This window comes from Echiichthys vipera (genome assembly GCF_963691815.1).
Source record: "Echiichthys vipera genome assembly, chromosome: 2".
Taxonomy (NCBI): domain Eukaryota; kingdom Metazoa; phylum Chordata; class Actinopteri; order Perciformes; family Trachinidae; genus Echiichthys; species Echiichthys vipera.
Genome location: NC_139827.1, coordinates 8,616,454 through 8,640,594, shown reverse-complemented (window position 1 = coordinate 8,640,594; position 24,141 = coordinate 8,616,454). Strand labels below are relative to the sequence as shown.

General features: G+C 41.2%; 1 protein-coding gene across 1 annotated transcript in view; it reads left to right on the top strand.

Annotated features, from left to right (window-relative positions):
- Positions 1 to 24,141, top strand: part of LOC310963831 (uncharacterized protein) — a gene marked incomplete at its 3' end in the record, with an annotated part of 270,431 nt that overhangs the window by 233,672 nt on the left and 12,618 nt on the right. Inside the window, exons 25-26 of the mRNA XM_083936764.1 lie at positions 19,622 to 19,938; positions 21,978 to 22,039. Coding sequence (XP_083792890.1) covers positions 19,622 to 19,938; positions 21,978 to 22,039 — 379 coding nt within the window. The remainder of the gene's footprint in view (positions 1 to 19,621; positions 19,939 to 21,977; positions 22,040 to 24,141) is intronic.

Below are 24,141 nucleotides of genomic sequence, written 5' to 3'. Positions count from 1 at the left end.
TGCTGTACATTTATTATCAGTTTGTTTTTGTCTAGTTCATTATTTTAACACTGTGTAATGAACTGATTTACTGCAAATCTGTTTCATGACAGCAGATCTTAATCTGTGTGATTTTAATCATCTGGATCACAATGATGCTAAATAATAAGTAATTGAATTACAGCATCAGCAGGTACAGTCGAAGGCCAAATCAACAAAAAAGAAGACATTTAGTGTAACTGTCTTGATCTTGATCATAAGATTTAGAAGACTGAGCAAACATGCACATTCCTCTTTTTTTAGCCTTTAAAGTGTGGACTAAATACTTGTTCCACCTCTCCAAGAGGAATACTAGTGCAAATTAACTTCCCTGCACTCAAAAGTCAAAAGCATGCATATGACATTACTGGCTTTATATATCATACACGCATGCAACATTTTACTGTTGGAGGTGGTCAAGGTGGAGCTCATTTGAACTGTAATGGAGTAAAAGTTTAAAGTTGTATAGAAATCGAAAAAAGTACAACCACCTCAAAAGTGTACCTAAAGGTTGAATATGGAGAATGAGCAGAACAGCTCCATCTAGTGCCTGAAACATCGTAGTCACAACAACAAAAAAGAACTCCAGCAGTCGGGTTGCCAGCCCGCGCCATGTCAAGTGATGAATCAAACAGGGTAACGACTACTTTTGACTGATCAATTAATTTTACAACAGTATTTAACGTTAGCCAGTCTTCAACTGGTAGTCTGGATGGATTAGCTATCTCTCTCTCTAGAAGTGAGTCCTTGTTTCTGCAGCCTAACCCTGGCAACCCGCCGTGTAAACAGAACGTGACAGAGAGTCATTGTCAGACTAAATATATATTTTTATGGAAAAGCAATACTTTCATTCTGTACCCCTCAAAACGCCCCGTGGGCAGAGGCGGATTAATGCACAGGCTGCAGCCTACGGTCCCCGGATTGACACTATTTTAACTTTTTTTAATTTACTATGCTGGGGGAAAAAAAATCTCCCCTCCCATTGGGGCTCATAGAAACATTAAAAATAAATAAGTCGCTGACTGGATGGATATGGGACACATTTACCCAATCAGCTACCATCATGTGGCTGTGTTCAGAAGGTCAGTTGTGTTGTCAAATGATACGTCGCTCACTGTTACTTGACATTATTGAGGCAAAGCGTCAGAGAGGAAATGTGATAGCGGTGCACGAAAAAAGAAAAGCACAACGGCTGAAAGATCAACAGGACCAAGATCAAGAAGATTCCTATATTGATTCCTATATTATATTTTTTTTCTGATAAAGCATGATTTTTAATGTGGGGGGCCCAAACAAACAGTAGCCTAGGGCCCCTGACCACCTTAATCCGCCACTGCCCGTGTGTGTATTATTTTAAAAATATAGCTTTTAATAAAGATTCACCATATTCAAGCTTTAATCAGAGCACTACTTGAGTAAAAATGACTTTTCCACCACTTCTCAACCCCTTTTTGAGCAGACTCACATTAACCCACCTGAGTCACTGGCCCCAGCCTTGTGATTGCACCAGTGGTCACAATCTGGCGCGCGCAGGGGACACGCGAACGCGCCTATTCCACCTGGACCAATCACGTACGAGGAAGCTCACAACACCGCCGCCGTCTGCTGCTGCTGCTGCTGGTGGTGCTGAGTGTCTCTCTCTGCACTGTTGGTGCTGCAGCTGTGCCGGGAGGACGCGGCTCACCTGACCGCCTGACAACCGGAAACACAACCAAGATTTTCTCCTCTGAAAAGTATCGACCACCAACTCCAGCGGTGTCGGAGCGCGTTACGTGTCCCGGCGAGCCCTCCCATCCTCCCGGTAAGTCAAACAGGACGGTACCGCCGCATCATGTTCTGTGTGTGTGTGTGTGTGTGTGTGTGTGTGTGTGTGTGTGTGTGTGTGTGTGTGTGTGTGTGTGTGTGTGTGTGTGTGTGTGTGTGTGTGTGTGTGTGTGTGTGTGTGTGTGTGTGTGTGTGTGTGTGTGTGTGTGTGTGTGTGTGTGTGTGTGTGTGTGTGTGTGTGTGTGTGTGTGTGTGTGTGTGTGTGTGTGTGTGTGTGTGTGTGTGTGTGTGTGTGTGTGTGTGTGTGTGTGTGTGTGTGTGTGTGTGTGTCCTGTGAAAAGTCATTGTACCGTGAGAGTGAGTCTGCATGTCCATTTTCTCAGAGCATTGAAGTGTTTTGTTGTCCCTGAGCCTTCACGGTGACAACAGAAGGTGTCCTGTGCTGCAGTTAAGGTCCAACATGGCATCATAGTGAAGCTCTAGTGTAGTTTGAGGCCTGGGTCTGTAGCTCTGATGTTTGTTGATCATGTAAACACACCAAGGAAACATTAGATTCATCATGTTTCAAAGATTTCATTCAAGGACATGATCATGTTTCAAAGACTTGATTATAGCCAGTTAATGATGCTGTTAGAGAGTCCAACGTGTAAATTATTACACAATAGATTAAGAATTTCTTCCCAAAGGGGTAAAAGTCATTCAAACAACCCCATTGTAGTGTAATAAGGCTACATTGCTTATAAATAAAAAAGTATTAATTGTATTGTCTCATCTTCATCCGCTTATTGGTCGGGTCGCGGTAAATGTGTTGTGTTACAGTTGAATCAAAAATGTCAAGACAGTAGTAGTTTTTATAGTTTTTATTTCATGTTAACAATTTCTAGTTGTCTGTTTTTGCAGATGATTGGAGTTTATACGTTTTGCTTAACTGATAGTTACGTGATCCACAGATATTGTGTTTGTGCTGGGTCTAGTTTGAAACGTTCCTATATTTGTGATTTTATGTTTTGGTAACAATCAAATACTTTCATGTTTTCCCTTCAAAATGCATTTTCTTATAAATCAAAAGTAGCCAAAGTTCTCAAATTTAAAATGTCGTTTCACAGCGTTACACAAGAACTTTTGACAAATTAAACCAGTTTTAAAAACTGGCAAAACTTTGATTTAAACCAAGAACTCTCTGACCAGAGAAGACGTTCGATGCTAATACACAGTTTTTGATTCTCTACGGTGCCTCAGATGGGTTTTGGCTGCTACTACCAAAGGTTAAAACACAGCCCTGTATATTTGATGGACATTTTTATTTTACGTTAAAGTGATAACTGCAGTAAGAAGCAGGGTTTTGGTGTTGCTGTTGTGGATTCACAAACAACTTAGTGCCCTTTTAGTTCACCCACGTCTGGCTGTATAACTCAGCCCCTGTTGGTTTTGTTCTGCACCTTAGGCCCCGGCTTCCTTGGCTTTTGTACACTACTATACATGCTGAGATGAATTAGAGGGCAATCCATTCAAGTGTGGGGAACAATACCCCCGTGGAAAAAAAAAAAGGGTTTCTCCCCGGGTCAGGTCAAGGGAGAGGGCGGTGTCATCCCCCGGTTGCTGTGGAAGCAGAGAGTAACATGGAAAACTCAATTCTCTGACGTCACACCAGAGGAGGAAGATGCTGGGGGGGCTTGATTTATTTCTGTGGGAGCAGGAGAGGTGCTGAATAGTTGCTGCCAACTTGGGTCAACTCGAGTGCTCTTTTACACTCTGAAAATCTGTCCTTGTCTTATAAATTCAATTTTAGTCTGGAATAAAAAAACGGTTAAAAAAAATAAAATGTAACAAAAGAAGAAAAGAGGAAGAGAATTATAGCGTCCTTGGCTCCCACCCCCGTTACCAGCCGAATCACTGGGCTATAAAGTGTCTAAAAAAGTTTTAAAAAGTGCAAAATACAACTTAAGAAAAGGCGATTTAAAAAAAAAAAGCATTCTGGGCTAAAACAACAACACAATTCTTTCCACAGATGTCTTGATAAATATTGTTATGGGGACTTCTGAGCACTGCTCCCTGGCTCCTGTCCTGTGTTTTGGGAGAGTCTGTAACGTGATCCGTGCACATGCGCGGTCTGTAAGTAGTGTTTCGCAGGTATTAAAGTGTATTCTAATGAAGCCTGCTGTGTCTCTGGGCCCTTGGGCAAACACTTTTCCCCACCGCCATGTAAACATGTTTGCATTCCCTCCATGTTTCCCTGCTGTTGTCTCTATGGTGACCTGTACACCTGCTTTATTTCTCACCTTTTATATCACAATAACCTTGCTCAGGATCTGTTGGTGGAGTTTTTTACTGAATCATAAAACAGTGCACGTGTTATTCTTCCAAATCTTTAATCCGTAAGCTTCCGTGGCAGACGGTGGTTTAATGCTGCACAAAGACTGTGAAAGCCAAGAGGTACGGCGAGATTTGCCTAAAGCTGATCTTGGCACCGGGGCTCAGATTGCTGAAGCAACAATTGGAGAGCAGAGCCAGAGGTGATGCAGAGGCAGCGGTCTGCTGCGGGCCAGACACCGATCACCTGTTCACAAAAGAACAAACAGAAGAAGAGTCGAAGCCTCGCACACGGTGTCCCATCTCCTCCCTTCTCCTTTCATTACGTCGCCTGGGTTGGTTTTGTTTCACCTCATTTACTTTTTCTCTGGGTAATAAGTGCCTTTGTATGTTTTGTGTAATATCCCTATGTAAAAATGTGCGTTTGAAGCTGCTGCGTCATTGCGTGGGACAGTTGTGTTCCTGTTAGAAGCGGACCAGATGGGACGGTGGTTGGCCTTTTATGTCGTTTTAAATTGTATCATAGAAAAGTTCAGCAAACACGGAGCGACAGGTTTTTGTCCACCCGTTCACTTGACTGTTAGCTCTGTTTTGGTCTCCACCAACTCCTCGCCTGCGTCAGAACACCTTTAAAGAATAATATGCACTTTGTTGCAGGTTTATTCCTCGTAGCCGTCCTGCGATAGAATCTCCCTTCATGATGTTCAGTTTTTATTTCAACTGTTGTAGACAGGTGTTGATTCAACTTTATGATCTGCAGTGTTTGTTTGAAATGCATGATACTGTGTTTAATATTAAGTCAAGGGGTGGGCGATACGGCAGAATATCACAGTTTTTTACAGTAAAATCACATTCTTAGATTTTTTAATTTTTAATTGTTTTGCAACTTACTGAAAAGTGCAGCCAAAGTATTTCCCTATGTAAAAACATAGCCCTAAAAGAGAAAATTTATAACAAAGCATTTAGGCCAAATAACCTTTCTAAACACATGTGAATCAGTTTGTGCAATTTCGCCAACTTGTGCCATTGGACATTTAACAAAAATCGACCTAAAACTACCTGTTACCTCTGCTGGCTGCAGTGTGACTGTTTAGGATGCTGTCTCATTATTTGGTTGAAAAGGTTTGTTGTGTTACCATCCGATGTGCGCACCTTGCGTGACTGTGTGTGTGTGTGTGTGTGTGGCAGGTTTGGGCAGAATGTCGGCCTCTGTTAAGTGACTGCTGTGCCTCCTTGTTAAACATATTAGTAGTCCGCAGTTTTATGTGGCATTTATCTGTTTTTTTAGGCGCATAATTAAAGCTTGCTCCACAAATTCTATGAATAAGTGTGGACAGACAGTGTTGATGCAACGCGATAGTCTGACTCGTATGGACACTGTAGTTTCATTTTCATTTTTTCAGCCATGACTTCCCAGTACTCTCTTTCTAGCAAATAATGTGATTTGGCTTAGGAGAAAAAAGCCCTGATGCGTTTGTGCAGAAAATAGAACAGGGGACAAAATGTTACCTATAGACGATACTACGATCTCTCTGCATTGGCAGATCGTCAGCACGTTTGAATCCTTCATGATCTAATATCGTCATATCGCCCACCCCTACCTTAGTCTACCCTCATTGATAAAAACTCATTTAGCAACCCGTTCTCTCTCCCAACTCCTCAAATACGGCAGCTTGGTTAGCTTCCTCAGTCTGATACCGACACACAAAGCACCCTTTAGCATCTGCAGGAGATACAACATGCTTTTTAATTAACTCCAATGTAAACCAATCAACGGCAATGTTAGATGCTCAGAGCAACTGCTTGACCACGGCGCTGTGAGATGATGTAGTTCATAAGACCAAAGAAGTCCACGTAGGGAGGATAACAGTCTGGCTCACTGGATTCTGCATTCTCCGCTATCAGGTTAAGGGTTGTGATTGGTTTAAAGAAATACTAAGTGAGGTTGGAACCACTGTTGAACCACATGGTGTTTTTGGGCAATTACATACATCAAATAAGTTATTGAGACAATTTTTTTCTTGTATGAACTGTTAACGCAGAGAAATCCAGGAGAGTCGCTAACATCCAGACGTGACCAACACTGATTAGCTCGGACAGAACGGTGAAGGCTTTAAAACGTCTTTTTTTAACCACTAATTCTGTTCAAAATAACACCAAACCTCTGCAGTAGCATGAGAAGAGTCCCTACACACAAAACAAAGCACCAACAACGTAGTTAGTGAACCCAGAGTTTATTAAAAAGTGTTTTGAAAGACTTATCAACTGGCCTTGGTACCAGCTCCTCTCATAGTAAAGTCCATTCAAGTTGATCACCAAATGCAATCCAAAAAGAAGGAGCCCATTGATGCTTCCTTGCAGAAAAAGACCACGGGATAATATTTCACTGGAATTACACTTTAACTCACCATATGTAAATGGTACCTGACAGAGAGGCTGTATGTGACGAGTTAGGAGTGAAAAAGTGTTGACGACACATGGAAACTGGAAACGGAGCTACGATTACATGGTGTGGTAACATATCTCATGGTGTATAATTCATTATATATATCATCATGCCCAACCCTTATTCATTTTATGGCTGCAACTTATGACTATGAAATAATCAGTTGACCTGCATATTATTGTTTTGATTAATGGATCGATTGTGTAGTCTATCAAAGATAATGAAGAATAGCTTTTTCAGTCGTGTTTAGACTGAAACGAGATAAATAACTGTTTTGTTTTCACTTTTCTTTTGAGCTGTTTTGTCAAAAAATCTAAATAGTCTAACGTGTCCAGAGCTCAAAGTAACAGCTTCAAATCCAACAACCCAAAATCCAAAGGTGTTCACTTTAAACAGAGAAAAGCAGATAATCCTCACGTTAACGCAGCTGGAACGTGCAATTGTTTGACATTTTTGTTGAATAAATGTTAAACATGGTCAAACAATCACAAAACCTAATCAGATGATTCAACTCATCATTTCACCAGTGTTGCAGATGTTCTCTGAAGTACGGCTGATGTGTCATTATCGCAAATGTTTATTTTTCTTTTGCGTGGAATTATGAGTCCTATCTCACATACACATACATGAATCATCAGCTGTTTACCAACAAAACTTTAATGAGCGAGACGTTCAAAACACTTTTCTGCCCGGTCAGCTGTTAAGAGGATAAACGCAGATCCCTTGTTTGTTTGAGATTTAGAAAGGTTTTACTGTTGTATATATGATGAATAGATGAAATCCCTCCATAGTTACAGGTTAGCTGATGTGCGCGTTATAACCTGTGTTACAGGTGAGATAGTCTTTCATATTAGTCTTAGTTGGACCCGCGTGAAGCCTGTTTAAACAGTCATTGACGGAGCAGCAACGCGTGCTCTGCAAATTGGCAACTTTAATCTTTCAAATCTGAAAACCTCCTTTCAGACACAGGCTGTTATTACCAGGTTTATGCTAAGCTCGCTGGATATGTTGTGCTGGGAGTGACTGCATCTGCATGCAGTCTCCACAGAGTCCTTCCTTCTCTGACTCTGCAGGTGTTGGTGTTGCAGTCGGAGGCACAGTGGAGGGCGCTTTACACAGCTGATGTAAGCTTTAAGATGATTTGTGACAGTGTTGGCATTCTTGTGGTTTGGACATCTTTAATTCCAGTAAATCCCATATCATTAATCATTTCTTACTAGTGTCAACAGAAAGTAATAATGCACTTGTTCAGGCTTCTAATAAAAAATGCCTAGTGAGACATAATTTGGGCCTCAGCAGTCTGCAGGCTATCATACACTGCAACAAAGATAATGTAAAGAAAAAAAAGGTTTCTAATGCGCTGTGATTATTGTTATTTATATTTCCATGATAAACCTGTTCAGGATCAATGTGTTGATTATTATAGGAAGTTCTTTGAGTAACTGTAGCTGCTGGAAAAGTAAAGTAAATCAAGATTCAAGGCAATTTTGGACTCAAAATACCGTAATTTTGGAGACCATCGACTTGATTTGTAGGCCTGTCACGATACCACATCTTGCTGGGCGATAAATTGTCCCAGAAATTATTGCGAAAAGCAATAACATTGAAGCCTTGAGAGCATTTTCAACCGATATAATGATAATGGCGTAATAATGCAAGAACACCCTTTCAAAGATCAATAAACGTTTATTTCTAAAGAATATTTGACACTATAAATTTAAATATCCCACAAAATAAACAAAACAACCAAAAACAATAAATCAAATGGACTCTCAGTCTATTTTAACACGTTGGCGTGTTTAGTTGCTACAATTTTACAACAAATGCGACACACTGGCTCGCTCAGGTGAACTTCCTACACAGCAGCTGTGGCGTTCGACTCTGAAACCAACTCCAACTAGCGTGTCCTCTAACTTGATCCTCACAGGGCTCTCCTGCTGCACTCTGGCTAACGCCCGGAGTCCGCCTCCCACACAGAGGCCGTGCAGCTGACAGGTGACTGACACGACACTAGACGAGGGTTAACTCCTCATTACACTGAGGAAGCGAGAGGGCTCAGTGGAAACAGATGCAGTGTAAAACTCAGAGTGAAAGCTCTTGTCCTCCAGTCACTTTGATAGAGAAACACCAGGAAAACGAGAAGGCGGAAATTATTGCGACTGGCAAAGTTATCATGCGATTAATCGATTTATTGCAACATGCCTATTGATTTGTTTGAATCATGATCCATTTACACAGATTTGATGCAAAATGTAACCATTTTTGACCACTTGTGAATTAATAAGAAAATAAAATCCCTCCAAAATACCAGATTAAGACACCCAGACCTTGACATTTGGAGTTTTCTACAAGAACCACAGTTTTTGGCAACTGGATGTCGAGTACTGCTGTTCTGGAGACTGCTCACAAGCCCCCTTATTGTTAATATACCCAGGAAAACCACCATTCCTCTAATGCTCCACGTCTCTAGTTTGTGGTTGTAAAGTTTCATGAGGCTGTGATTATCTTTGTGTTCACAGCAGCTCGACACAAGTATCCAAAATGGTCTCACTACAATGAAATGGCTACTATGGGGACTGACATCATCACACATGAAGACAATTGGGCTCATTGAATCCAGGAGAGTCTCAGCTTTACAGTCAGACCTAATTTATGCAACTTCAAGACTGTTTATGGACCCCAGTATGCAGAAATATTCAAACTTACCATTATAAGAACGGTGAAATAACCCCTTGCTTCCCTTCAGAACCTCAAAGTAACGTCAGATAAACTACTGAATACAGAAGGTGGACTGTAGAGTTTGTCCCCCATCACTAACAGGAGGAATTGTTACATACGGGCACCTGATTATTATTGATTCAGTTAGCGAACCCTGAATAAAAAGACTGTTTTTCAATGCTACAAGCCTTAGCAGCTGCCTACGTCCATATTGACAGGCAGCCCAAAGACGATTACCGAATGCACTGGAGTTCAGTTCTATTGAACTTCAATAGAACTGAACCTGGTAATCGACCTGTTTAGGCACTTGTTAGGGTATCTTATCATGCTACTGCAGAGGTTTGGTGCTATTTTGAGCAATATTAGTGGTTAAAAAAAGCCATTTTGGATGGTTACGTGCTCCGCCCAGAGCTACTCTGTGTTAGCCATGTCCGGCTGTTTGCGGCTCTCCAGGATTTCTCTGTTAAAGGTGATCAACAAAAAAAAAAACGTCTCAATGTCTTATTTAATGTTTATTCATGCAGAAAAAGACCGTGGGGTCCACTTTTGACGGAGTAACACTTTAAGACAGACTTGAAAAATTGCGAATTTACCCTTTAAAAACTGAAATAACAGTGCTTAAATTTAAATTCGCCTGCCAGTTTTATCATAAATGTTATTGGTTATGTACTTTTTTTTAAAATAGAGTGCCGGGATTCTAGGAAAGGAAGCTCAGTCAGTAGATGTCTCATTAAACAGACTCAAAGTGCCGCAGCAGCGAAACACAATGCCATAATTATTAGACGTGATCATTAATCAGGACTTTTAACTGCCCTAAATATCCTTCTTATTGTTGTTTGTTCAGTCTCACTGATGGCACAAAACAAGAGTGAAGCTGTGACAGTTTAATAAAAAATACCTACTGAACTTATTTTAATCCCTTCATGGAGTGAAAATGTGAACCATCCAGTATTCCTGACTCAATCACAAAAGAGAAATAAATAATTAAGGTTGGGAGGTTAATAACCGAGCTGCTTGTTAAAACTTTATGAATTAAAAGGACGGCGCTGTCACCTCCAGCTGACAGCTTTCCTCTCACACTGAATGGGACTTTGACGCAGGGAGAGATGGAAGAGAGATTGCCGTCTATTTATAGTGACGTTTGTGAATCGTGGGCTCATTTCTGAGTCCAGGCAGAGGAACATCGGGGACAGTTTTTAGATGGATTTAATTGCTGAACACTGAGCAGGGCCTCAATTTCTTTTTCACCACATTTGGAGGACAGCAAACTGCAGACTTTAAGCATACGCTGTTTACACGTGACATGTCACTTTTTAAGGATCTTGTTCCTCTTAACATCCGCCATGTTTCATAACTACATTCTGTGAAATGAAAATATGAAGTTATGGATGATAAGCAAAACAGAGATCACCCTCTACTGACAATGAGAAGATAAACCTGTGATGGAAAGATCTGTGTTCATGTGTGCAGCCTTAGTTTCACATGGTATGAGGTCCTAAGTAGTGTACCTTGGCCTCATTAGGAATGTATTTCCTCGCTCTGTAATAATCCCCTTAACACCAATGCTAGAGATTTGGGAGCAAAGACACTGTTCAGTTTTGTTCAAGCTCCGTTAATCTTCCATGCAGAGCCTTTGGCATCATTGTTATGGTGGTTGTCGGCTGCACATTCAGCAAATTGGTCAGACTGAATTCTAGATGTAAGATAAATCATTTTAGGCTTTTTATCACTATAAGGATTAAATAAGGAATGGGAGGAGGATTACCGGGCTACACGGTGGTGTAGTGGTTAGCACTGTCGCCTCACAGCAAGAAGGTTACAGGTTAGGATCCCGGCCTGGGCCTTTCTGTGTGGAGTTTGCATGTTCTCCCCGTGTCTGCGTGGGTTTCCTCCGGGTTCTCCGGTTCCCTCCCACAGTCCAAATACATGCATGTGTTAGGTTAATTGATGACTCTAAAATTGCCCGTAGGTGTGAATGGTTGTCTGTCTCTGTTCGTCTCTATGTGCCCTGTGATAGACTGGCGTCCTGTCCAGGGTGTACCCCATCTCACGCCCGATGTCAGCTGGGATTGGCTCCAGCCCCCCCGCGACCCTGACCCCGGGATAAGCGGTTGAAGATGAATGAATGAATGAGGAGGAGTGCCTTCAACTGTGTCAACCTTTGAACAAAAGTTTAAAGCTTAGCAGACAAAGTGAGTAAAGGAAATGAAGGAGACTCCCATGATGGGGATTATCTGATGCGGCAGCTTGTAGACAAAGTACTGACATGTTCATTGATGTATTTGCTCGTCTGGAGTCTCGATCACTTTGTGTCAAGGGAGTCGGGCTGAAAGCTTGAGTGTTTTAACTCTTATCCCTCCCTCCAAGGTGATTAAGAGCTAATTTATTTGTTGTGTGAAACATGGGGCGGTGAAAAGTCTTAAAAAGCATTTGTTTTTTATGTCTCTGCACCGTCGACAGCTGTGGCCAGAGACGTTATGTTTTCAGGTTGTCCTTCTCATTCTTGTCCATTTGGTGTCAATGATGAAGTGATGACATTCATTCATCTTCAACCGCTTGTCCCTGTTGGGGTCGCGGGGGGCTGGAGCCGACTCAGCTGACATCGGGCGTGAGGCGGGGTCCACCCTGGACAGGACGCCAGTCTATCGCAGGGAACGATAATATAACAATTATAACAACAATATTTTACACAAACAGGATAAAATGGTGAAGTGATGACATCTTCTATCCAAAAGGTCAAAGGTCAACTTCACTGTGACATCATAATGTTTCTGACCATTTTTCAACCCCATAACTCAGGAGCAGAGGGCGAGACATTTGGTCGGATACTCAATTGGTGACACTAATCTTGAAACTTTATACCTTTTATTAAATATTCTTCAAAGTCTTCACTACATATAATATTAAGTCTGGACAGTTTGGATCTAAACTGCAACTTCAGTGGTTCGGCGGAGGCAAACAATCTCAAAGGCTACTTTTTCTAAAAGGTCATTCAAAGACTTTAAAAAGTCTTACATTTTATTTTCAAAGGTCTCAAATATTCTTTCCGGCTGGTCGTCGGCAATAATATTGGTTATAACATGTTTTCGTATTTGATTTTAGAAACAAAATGTTGCTGGAAAATCCCAGTGCGTCTGACCCGAAATACATGGACCTAAAATTATTATTATTTATTTTTTTACATTTGTTAATTCTTCCATTCATCCTCTCATTTTCTGTTGCTAATCCATGTCCACCCAGAGTGTGTTCAATGATTTATAGAAATAAAAATTATAGTACTGACAGAAACGTGATAAATGTCAATTCATTACTGCACTTATCATTTAGACCATTTTCATTGATACAGGTATATTTCATACTTTGGCTGGTGTGACCATAAAACACGTTGTGGCTAAAAAGGAAAAAGAAAATTGATGAAACCTGCAGAAACCCTGTCATAGCAGTCATATTTATTTCTTTATTTTTTGCCCTTCAACAACATGTTGCTCCCTGCATTATAAATATTTCACTGAGCCATGCAGGTACGCAGGTGATGTGCCTCTGGGTCAGCACCACTGAGTGGCTCGGGACAGCAGCAGATGGGTTAGAAGAGGGGTTTCTTTATTCATGGGGACATGAATAATTTGTCAGGTTCTGCCAGGGTTCACTCAGAAAATACAGACATAGCGGTACCAAGCGCTCAATCTTTGAAAATATTTGATAAATCCAGGATTTTCTGAATAATAGGCTCCTTGTCCAAAGTGTTTCCCAATTAGACTCTTTTTTTCTGCTGTGTTTTGTTGCAGTATTGTTGAGTATTACACAACCAGTGGCACGAGGTGATAAATGGCCTGCAGCTCAGCAGATCTTTGACATGTAGTTTGGTACTTAAGCACATTTTGTTCAGATTAAAAAAATATTAGAGGAGCAATTTATATAAAGGTGTTTCAAAAGATTTTAGGTAGAAGTGATAAATATACAGTATATAGGTCTATATATTATTTGTCTAAGGCACACTTTGTTTGCGTAAGAGGCTGGAAGCTTACTGTGATTTATGTAACAGACCAGATTTATATGGTTTGAATACATTAGCGATCCTGCTGCAGTCACCTTCTGCTACAGCTGAATGATGAACCGCAGCCTCTCTGCCGTTGCCAGGAACCGCTGTACTGTAAACGTCTGGCTCTGTTTGCTACATGCGCCCTAAAAGGTGTCATTTCATATCCTCTGTGTGTGAAAAGAGCATTTTTGGCAACACGGCCCTTTTGTCTTTGGTATCTGGGCAGTTGTAGCTTGGGCAGCGTGTGTTTTGTCGCTGCGAATGTGCTCAACTCTCAGTCCACTGTGTGTCCTCGCCATTGTACACAGGGAAATCAGAGAGATAAGCCGGCGCTGTGAAGAGAGTGACCAAATGGACATGGAGTCCTTTTCATTCAGGGAGTCCCAGAAAACATACTGAGCTGAGCGATACAGAAACACACAATCCGAGTGGTAAAACACTTGTTTACATACGTGTGCATATTTGTTTAGAATTGTGTTAGGACTGAGATATGACAACATGACGTATATCCTCAAACGATACAAAAATGTCCGTCATATATATTTTTTCTATATCGTCACTATTACAATGACAAAAAACCTTCAGCCAAACTGCGTTACAGCAATATTTACGTCAATAATCATGTTCTTATCCTTGCTCATTAAGTTTTTAATAAAACGAGAAGTACAAAAAAATCTCAGTGCTACTTAAATCCCGTCATGTCTGCCCCCTCACCACTGTTTGGACAAGCAGAGATCAAGGTGGTCAGAGGGATCAAAAACAAACAGGTCTGACTGCGGCGTCCCACTGAGCCCTACGCAAAACGTCTCTCTTAACGAGCGTTCCCATGGTAATGATGATGGAGCAGGACTTGCCAAATTCCTTGTGAATGCACCCCTTTGCCCCTACGGTGTCAGTGAAAGACCTCGGCTCTGCGGGGTGTTCACTGACCCTCAGGAAATTGAACGGGAAGTTAGCAACAGGGGATTATTATAGCAGCCGGTGGCGCCTTGACCTTCAGCATTACACATTTGTGAGTGACTTGGTGGCTTCCTGGATGCTTGTTGACAGTTAGGCCTACCTCCGGTTAAAATCCTTGCAGAATGGGTTTTTTTATAGAGCAGGAAAGGGAAAAACAATCCGGTGGGCAGTCAGAGGTCTCTGTGCCTCATTCTTTGTTTATTATGAAACTAAAGACAGGTGACAAGTGAAAGTAAATGACCACATCAAGCGTATTTCAGTCAGGAACACTCTCGTCATAGAGTTAACCATTTATTGCAACCAATTCGAAATACAGGTATGCTTGGTGCTGATGGCTCCGGAATTAATGACGCTCCCTGTATTAAGAGAGCACAACGCAGAAACCTCCCCATGGGTGTACAAGAGTGGGCCCAAAGGTAGACCCTGAATACCATTTTGCAATTTGAGGTGTAGCTCTGAATATAATTGTGACCTAGCCTGACATGGGTCCTGGGTGGGGTTTCATTTTCTAGGACTCAAACGCACCAGTCAGGACCTCAGATTTGTCTTTCGACTCCTTGGGAAATTTTGACCTGTTGATCTGGGCAGTGTTAGCTGTCAAAGGCTAATAACAGTGGGTGGGGTGTTTCTTGTCACTAATGAAGACTGATTGGAAGTGCCTCGGGGTCGACAACAGGTGGACTTTAGATGAAGCATCTCAAGCTGTCAGTGTTCATTCATGGCAGCAGGTTGGATCGGAGGAATCTGGACACTCAGAGTGCTTTTCTCTCCCTCAGGGCTTCTCTGTATAGTATTACTGACAGGTGTGTTTCCTCTGTAAAGGATGTCACTTAGCCTGGTCGGTTGGTTGAAATATAATATAATGTAATGCATGTGAAATACCACAAATCAATCACTGTAACAGAGCCGGTGTCTTTAGAGGCAGGATTGTTTTACCTGAGCACCTTAACACAGTGGTTAAATATCTGTGTTTCAGTGACAATGCAGACAGGAAAACTAAATCAGGCTGTCTCCAAGTGTGTGTGTTTAATTTAAGGAATTTTTGACACTTTAGGAAAAGACGCTTTCTTGCAGAGAGGTAAGAAGATTCCCATGTCGGTACACTATGAAGGGTCATGACTAGATGGTTACACAAGATTTGCACAAGTCTCATGAGGCGGTTAAGGTTAGGCATTAACCTTGAATGGATAGGATTAGATTTGGGATTAAGCATTAAACTCCAATGGTTAATGTAAAGAGTTTTTGTCAGTTTTTTGCAAATCTAGGAAAATCTATTAAGCTACGACCAGTGACGGTGAGCTGACTCAGCAAATATGCCTAGCAGCACCTCTAAAGCTTAGTAATTAACATACTATATTCTGTTTTTTTAATTCACAGGAAACCCCAAGCATGAAAATCAACAATTTGTAGTTTTTTTACCTGAAGTTGCTGTGACATTTTTAATGAGGCTAGCTGTTTCCACCTTTTTGCTAAGCTAATGTTTTCTGGCTTTGACTTGTTTAAAGGAATAGTTTGAAATTTTGGGAAATATGCTTATTCCCTTTCTTACAGTAACAATTGGCTAGCTTAGGATTGTCTCTGTCCAAAGGTTTTATATAAAAATCAGCCTGCTGCCACCTTCATACAATAACTTGTTTTACGGGAGTTTACTGGAACATCTTTAGCTCAGCTAGCCTCCCTTTACTAAGCTAACCGCCTCTTGGCTGTTGCTTGGACTACAACTAGCTTAATACTTTGGGAAATCAGCTTATTTGCTTTCTTTGCTGAGAGTTTGATGAGAATTGATTTGTGACTCTCAATATCTGTACATCAAATATAAAGCTATAGCTAGCAGATGCCTAGCTTAGCATGTAGCTAGCTTTGCTTTTTCTGACAGTAAAAATTTAGTTGCTTTTGAGTTGATATTAATGTAACTGATTCTGTTAAACGGGCCTATGATATCGTCTTATGGATCACATGCCCCTGAAATGAATTTAATCGTATATAGTGACGTTGCGTCGTATCATGGCACACTTGGTCATATCAGCAAATATAGTATTGTTATCAAAGGAATCAAAAGGCCTATAGTGTAGTATTGCGATCAACGTTGTGATACACATTACCTCTGCTGGTTACTAAGTTTTGTTTTGTTTTTACCTTTGGACAGAACCAGGCTAGCTTTTCGCACCTGTTAAATTAAGCTAATCTTAGCTAACTACCTCCTAGCTGTCCGTTGGGGTCATCCCTATGTTCCCTGGGTCCTATGTTCCCCACTTGGGGAACATCAGATCAGTGATCAGTCATCACATTAGTGATCAGATGTTCCCTGGTCGCATAAGCCTATTCCTTCGCGGATTTAATTCAGCATTTTGTAAGGGTTAGGGGTTACAGTTAGGGTCAGGCATAGTGTTAGGGTCTACATAAGCCTATTGACCACTGATTGTGAAAAAAATAAACAGACTGGGGAACAAAGGACCCTTTCTGTGAAGAGCGGGGGAACATCACATACAAAGCTGGGAACATAGGACCCAGGGAACATAGGTACACGCCCTCCGTTAGTGTAGCCACAATTTTTAGCACCACAGAAGGAGATGAGTCAGATGCTCTTATATGAATTAGACATGAGCGGCCGTGTGGTCCAGCTCTCGAGGATGGGGCCGCTGAGCGTGCAGACTGACGCTGGCAACATGAGGCCATCTGTGGCGTCTGCTTTATTAATTAGTCATAATAGCTGGGTATCAGGTGGAAAGGGCTGATAACTAATGGGAATTTACAGCACTAAGATGTTACAATAAGAGGCTGATTCTATAAATCACCAGAAAGTGGCCACATATGCAGTGTTTAATACCAAACATTCATTATTTGTTTTTATTTGAACGCATCCCAGAGATCTTGAAGCTGATTTTTTTTATCTTTTTTGCCTTGAAGCCAAATTCTTTCTGCTTATGTGCTAAAAGACAATGTATTATCACCTCAATGCCTCTGATTTATCTTGTTTTTTTTGTCAGAAACGCCTTTCATTTCTTTGTTTAGGGAAAGAAGAGTATCAGGTCACTGTAGCCATGTCAACTGTGGCAGTGACTGATGTGTTGTCCTGAAACAGAACCAGTTTCCCTCCAACTGAGAGCAACATATTGTAACCGTTGCTCTGACAAAGAGACAGAGATGAGAGGAGAAGTACTTCCTCTGACTGGTTGGGTTTTCCCCGTACTCATTTACCACATTATCAACCACTAACCATTTACATGTTAAATAAATAATTATCTTATGTTGTTTCAAACTAATGTAGTCTAGAGAAGAGTGTCCACTTACTCAAATATTACAGGTTTAATCTTTTAAATGTTAGAGTCAGTAGAGACATGTAAAACCACCAGATATGCAATTCGTAGTTTATACTATACACAACTGTGTTTCTCAGTAGTTAGGCTGCAATATTACACAGTGTGTTTATGTAAAAAAGAAATGGCTGATTTTATTTTTACAGAATCTAAAATGTTAGATTTTGCTGCTTGGTTTTGCATTAAAGTTCACCTCCACTCAAAAATGTGTTTTATGTCCCTAAACATATCTGATATTGACACTGACTCATATCTGTGCAAAGTTTGCCACTAAAACAATATTTTCAAGTTCCTCTACAGACAGAGGAGATGTGTGTGCACTTTCCTGAAATCTGAGATTAAATCATGTCCTGGGAAGGCTTTAGTTTCTAAACCCATCGATGTCTCATGAGCAAAAAATGATGCTACTTGCCATTCTTATCAGTCAGCTTGTAGCCCATTTTATTGCACAAATGATTATTCACCTGGATCTGACTGATGTCATTGGTCTTCCTTTTAAAGTACTGTATTTGAGTACTGAAGGTCATTTACTGATAATTCTTTACTATCAAGCAAAATGTGCAGCTTGTGAGTCTGGTTTGATGACATTAAAGTCTTCTTCAGTTACTTCATTGGATTGTCTGTTACATGCTTTTCCAGAATGACCTTGCAAAACAATCTGACAAAATGTACCCAATCTCAACCTTTTTTTTTCCTGGTGCACTGTGTTGTTTTGTTAATGGTGTTGCTACGGGACAGGCTCCTCCCTATGGCAAGAGGTGATGTTGAGCTGAATACACCAGAGACCGTCAGTTGTTTTTCATTCGTCTATAGTCAGTACTGGATTGTAGTGATTGGTTACCAGACTCTATTCCTCTGATCTAAATAAGGAAATGTGTGAATTTGAGTAGTTGTTGCTTTTCACTTGACTAAATGTGTTCTTTGTAAACTGTCTCAAAGATGAAACTGTCTGAAAGTCGGCAGACAGAAATAACTAAACAAACCATCATCAGACATACAGAAAATGTATTATTATATATTTGACAAATTCACTTTTTACTTTGAGGCCAAACAAGTGTCTACCAGATTAGTTTAATTTATTTGTTTATAGTTTTGTGGACAGTCCCCTTTAATTAACTTTACAGTAAAAAGGAGCAGCTTTAGCCTTTACAGCTAATTCCCAGATGTAGTCCCTGGGATGGAGCTACTGCAGTACACAGCACATGACATTATTAAATGAGAGGCAGAGGTTTGTTTTAACCTGCAATAACTTGTTATCTCTCTTTGTGGACCGCTACATGAGAACTTCTCAAGAATGAAAATGATACCAAACGGTGTAACAGAAGCTAAGCTGTGGGTGTAATGTCTCTGACCATTACACACCCCAGAGCCTGACTTCAAAGCCCTTCAAAAACAGAAAAAAAATAGGATTTGCCATTTCCCCTCATTGTTAGCCCCTTAGACTGGGTACCCCTTGTCTTTTGATCTGTCGCACCCCTTAATTTCCCCTAATTTCAGATTGTCCATGACAACACGCATGACTACCTCTGTATAATCCTGTGTTGTTTTTGCTGCTCTTGTAGCTCCATGGCCATCGCCGCCACCCGCCCTCTCCCCATGGAGGTAACCTTCAAAGGCTCTGCTCAGCACGATGGATGACCAGCTGAGTGATGGAGATGGACACAATCAAAGGACGTGCTCCCTTCATTGTGACCAGATGAAGGGACACCAACCTTCTTCCTGCAGTGAGGGGACGTACACTGCATCATTCTGATGTTCTTCAGAGCCTGTTGACGCACCTAAAAGAAAATCACTTGGAAATAATTTTGTAATAGAGGAAGTACTGATCAGATATATTCAGTTTGTGTTGCTCTCTTAGCATAGAGCTCATATGCGGACAGCTTATCCCTGTAATGCTTGTTATGAGTTGTCCATCCACAACCAATGAGCCAGAGAGCTGCAGCAGCGAGGGAAGCAGCTGCACAACTTCTGACCCTTCCTCTATGTCTGGACACACTCACCCCACCCTGCCTTCCCTCAGCGATGCCTCTGACACCTGTAAGCATGAAGCTCCTCCTCCTCCTCCCCTGCCGCCCCCGCCCCCTCCACCACCGGCGACCACGTCCACCAACCACAACGCCAGGAAAAAGCGCCGCGTCCGCAGCTTCTTCTGGAAGCCGATACCAGAGGAGAAAGTACGCGGGAAGCCCAACATCTGGACGATGGCGGTGCGGCAGCAGCAGTACCAGATTGATGTTCGCTCTGTGGAGGAGCTGTTTGGTCAGCAGGAAGAGGCTGTGACAGGCGTACGTGGGCCGATGCTGGCTGCTGGAACCTCAGCTCGTGTCTCTAGGTCTCGCTCATTCAAGGAGAGCAGCAAGGATGAGGTGAGTGGTTAAAATACTGACAAAAATGGACTTAACAGTTAACAAAGACGAAAGGTGATGGGTACATTTAGAGTGCTGACAAAGCGATTACAATTATAGTGGCTCATGTGTGGGATAGAAGTTCCTGGATTCACTTTAGACCAATGAGATCATTAGATAATTATCGTAAGAAGTGCCTTTATTTGTGTTGTGTGCCAGCCTGGCATCACCATACCAATCACAAATGCTATTAGTCTTGGTTTCCTCTGTTCATTTTCAGTTTCCAAGGGATATTCTCAATGGTGCAGGGCAATTTGATAGACCTATAACCATTTAGAGCAACAAAACAGCAGGGCTAACTCAGTGGAAAACATCAGCGATCAGGTCACAAATGTTCTGATATTACAGTACACTAAAATACATTTCTGAAAAACAGACAACACAGTAACAGAATACCAAGTCATATTTGATCAGCGCTGCCTAGTTTAGCAGTTTGACCTAAGCCTGAAAACTGGATGGATTACACTGTCAGTCATTGTCTTAAACGGCTGTGATTGGTCCGTACAATGTCAAGCCAAAATCCGTCTGTATGGGAGAGGGGCCAGACCTATCTGCCAGAACAAAAGAAACATGAGTTTGGCAGATTGGTCTGGTTTCCCGTCTAGTTGTGTGCCCATTATTTTACAGCTTTTTACTTGCTGAACCCAAGGAAAGCATTTTACAGATATAGGGTTTATATTATCCTTCTTATTAAAAAAAAAAACTCAGAAGAAACCAGAAATCTTGAATTTTATTTGGAAATATCAGATTATTGTGGCTATATTCTGTTTTATTCTTGGATGTTATGGTAATGTTGAGTCATGCTGCCCACAGATTTTTACATCCACAGACATTGTTTTTTTGCTAACATGTGGGAAGACGTGCTGGTTACCTCAGGTCCTCAAGATTTCACGACCATACAATGCTACGGCTCATAACTCTACCCTACTCTCACTGTATTAAGATATCCCTGCAGGGACAAGTTAGGTAACCGTGCTCAGTTACAGCTTTTCTTTGAGTTTAAGAAATTATTTCGTTTCGTAAACAGAACAAAAGCATGCTTGCGTCATTATGGCCTCTTGGAAATTAACATGTGAACTGTAAAGCAATACCTGAAGGAGGCGTAGGGAGACTCATGTCACAGAATAACTCGCCTCTTTCCCCCACAATGGACTGACTGCAGCTGGTCGAACCACAAAGTGAGCAGTTTGTCGGGAAAAGTAGTTACTAAACACTCCTGTGGGAGTTTGAGATAATGCCACCATTTGTGCACACAGAAGCATCTATAGTTGCTGCTCTTTGTGTGTTATATATGAAATATAATGTCCCAAACCTTAGGTTATTGTCATGGTCACAAGGGAATAATTTATGCATTCATTATATTAGGGCTGCAAACAGCTTTCACTCTCAGTTAATCAATGATTTATTGATAGTTTAGTCTATAAAATGTAACAAATGCTCGCAGAGAAGTTCCTTGAGCCCAAGATGATGTCCTCAAGTTGTCCATAATCCAAACATATTGAACTTCTAATGATATTAAACACAGGAGAAGATTGAACCAGATAATACACCAGTTTTGTTTGATAGATGACTTAAGCAGCTGACCATTAATCAATATTGTTGATGGATGATAACACTGCATTGCACACAAGGTTGAAGTAGATTAATTGAAATGGTCTTGTTACGTGTCTTCCACCACCTCACCTGTACTCTGTCGTTTTTTTATTTTATTATTAATAATAATACACAAATTAGGTCTTGTGGGGGAGCCTTTTTTAAAATGTACGCACTGTACAGTCAGCTGTTAAAGGAAAGCAGTACAAGTCATTGTTAATGAAGGAGGCGGGAACCAAACGTGGCCCAGGGGACTTTCAGTGTCCCATGGACTATACTGTAGGTAACACCAGCAACAACAACCAGGAGAGGTTATAAGAAGTACCAGGTGCGGGTACATGTGTGGGTGTGTTTCATTGTGTGTTTAAGTGCAGCACATTCATGTATCGCTTCTCTCTTGTTCTCAGATCAGCATCCTTGACTCCAAGAGGGGGATGAATGTGGGCATTTTCCTGAAGCAGTTCAAGAAGTAAGTCACCAGCCTACCTGAGGGAAGAGCTGCTTCCCTTAGTGGAGTATGTACAGTACAGATTGGTGACAAACTAAAGGATGGATATTAATGTAAACGTCAGATCATAAACCAAAACGTGCAGCACATTCTGTCGATCAGCTGTCCTCACTATTCATCTGTTTCCCACTTAACTTAGTGTATTAAACTGAAGCCACCAGTCGAGTAGCTTAGCTTAGCATAAATACTGGATACAAGGGGAAACAGCTAGCCTGGCTCTTTCCAAAAGGTAACCAAATCTGCCTCCTGGAACCTCTAAAGCTCATAACACATTATATCTTGTTTGCTTGTTTAATCCGTATAAAAACTTAAAGTGTAATTCCAGCGCAAAATCATCCCATGGTCCTTTCCGACATTTACATACATCAAATAAGCCATCGAGACATTTTTTTTCGTGTAACAACTATTAGCGGAGAAATCCGGAGAATCGCTAACAGCCGGACGACACTAACACTGAATAGCTCTGGCCGTACAGTGAAGGCATTAAAACGTCTTTTTAAACCACTAATACTGTTCAAAATAACAGCAAACCTCTGCAGTAGCATGAGAACAGTCCTTACACATAAATAAAAGCACCAATGGGCTCCCTCCTTTTGGACTGACTTTGGTAATCGACTTGAATGGACTTTACTACCAGAGAAGCTGCTACCGGGGCCAGAAGGTAAGTCTTTCAAAACACTCTTTTAATAAACTCTGGGTTCAGTAACTACATTGTTGGTGTTCTGATTTATGTGTAGGGACTCTTCTCATGCTACTGCTGAGGTTTGGTCTATTTTGAGCAGTATTAGTGGTTAAAATTGGAAGAAACCTCTGGAAGTTCAACTGATGAGGGAGATGTTAGACATTCAATCAGAACTGCAACACAAACACCCCCTGGCAAATACCCAACCGTTCTGGAGGAGCTGCAGCATTTATTTGTGCTCAAACTGCAAACTGTAGCTTCTGTTCATTCGCTTTATATCTTCACACATATCTTGATAAAAACTTTATCTCTCTCCGCTCTCTCTCGTCCTTTCAAACGTAAATCTCCCGTCACTGGCTTCAGCAGCGTCCTCCAGAATAACCTCAGTCCTGAACCGGCCGCAGTAGATACATGTGCAAAATATTCAAATCTTTTATTGAACAACAGTTCTCCGATCTGGTGACTACAAAGTGGTTCAACAAAACTATCTATGTCTCTTCTCCCATTTATCTAGGCTGTTCTTTCATTTGTCTCCTGTCTGCAGATACAGTATATGCATTATAGAGCAGTAGGAGAATGTAGTGAAACTCACTGTGGTTGTGAAACAGTTATGTATGTCACAATCTTTAAATCCAGATTATGAGGCCACAAAAGGTGAAGCATAAGAAGTACAGAGTGTCTAGAAGGAGGGAGGGGGCTGCGTTTATGTACAGTTTGGCGAGTCTTTCCAAACTTTCAGCTTGTGGCCGCAAATTGTTTTCCAGACAGATTAGGAGAGAGAGACTTTTGACCACTCTGAGGAAGTCAGTGACTCTTTAGCACACTGTCTTGTTTTTGTCTTAGTTTCAAATTACTTTAGGAACAATAAGTGTTTGTTAGCCATAGAGAAAACTGATAATTTCTTTTTTTTTTTATCCTACTTCATGTACCATTTGATTCAAGTGTGGTTTGGTTTAGCTGTTCACGCAGCTGTCACAGAGATACGACACCATTCACAGATGGTATCTTGAAAACATTATCAGTTCATGTTAAAGTGTCGGATTAAAAACCTTTACAACAGAGAGATACAAATCTATGCCACTTAAATTAATAGGCCTTCTTAGCTCTTCATCGTCTATATTATCTGTTTGACCGGACTCAGCTGTGGGTTATGTAAGTCGCCTGCAGCAGGGTACAAAAAGGCATGTTAGGTGTCTTTTTGCATGACGGTGTATTTGCATGGCTCTCCACTGTATTTGCATGACATTTGACTGTCAGACATGTTGCAGTCAGTCAGGACTGAGTGTGAGCTCATCACAGATAGTGTTTATTTTTGTGTATTTATCCTCTGTCCTCTCCTATATGGCTTTATAAATGCTTTGAGTCAGTTTTCACAAAGCAC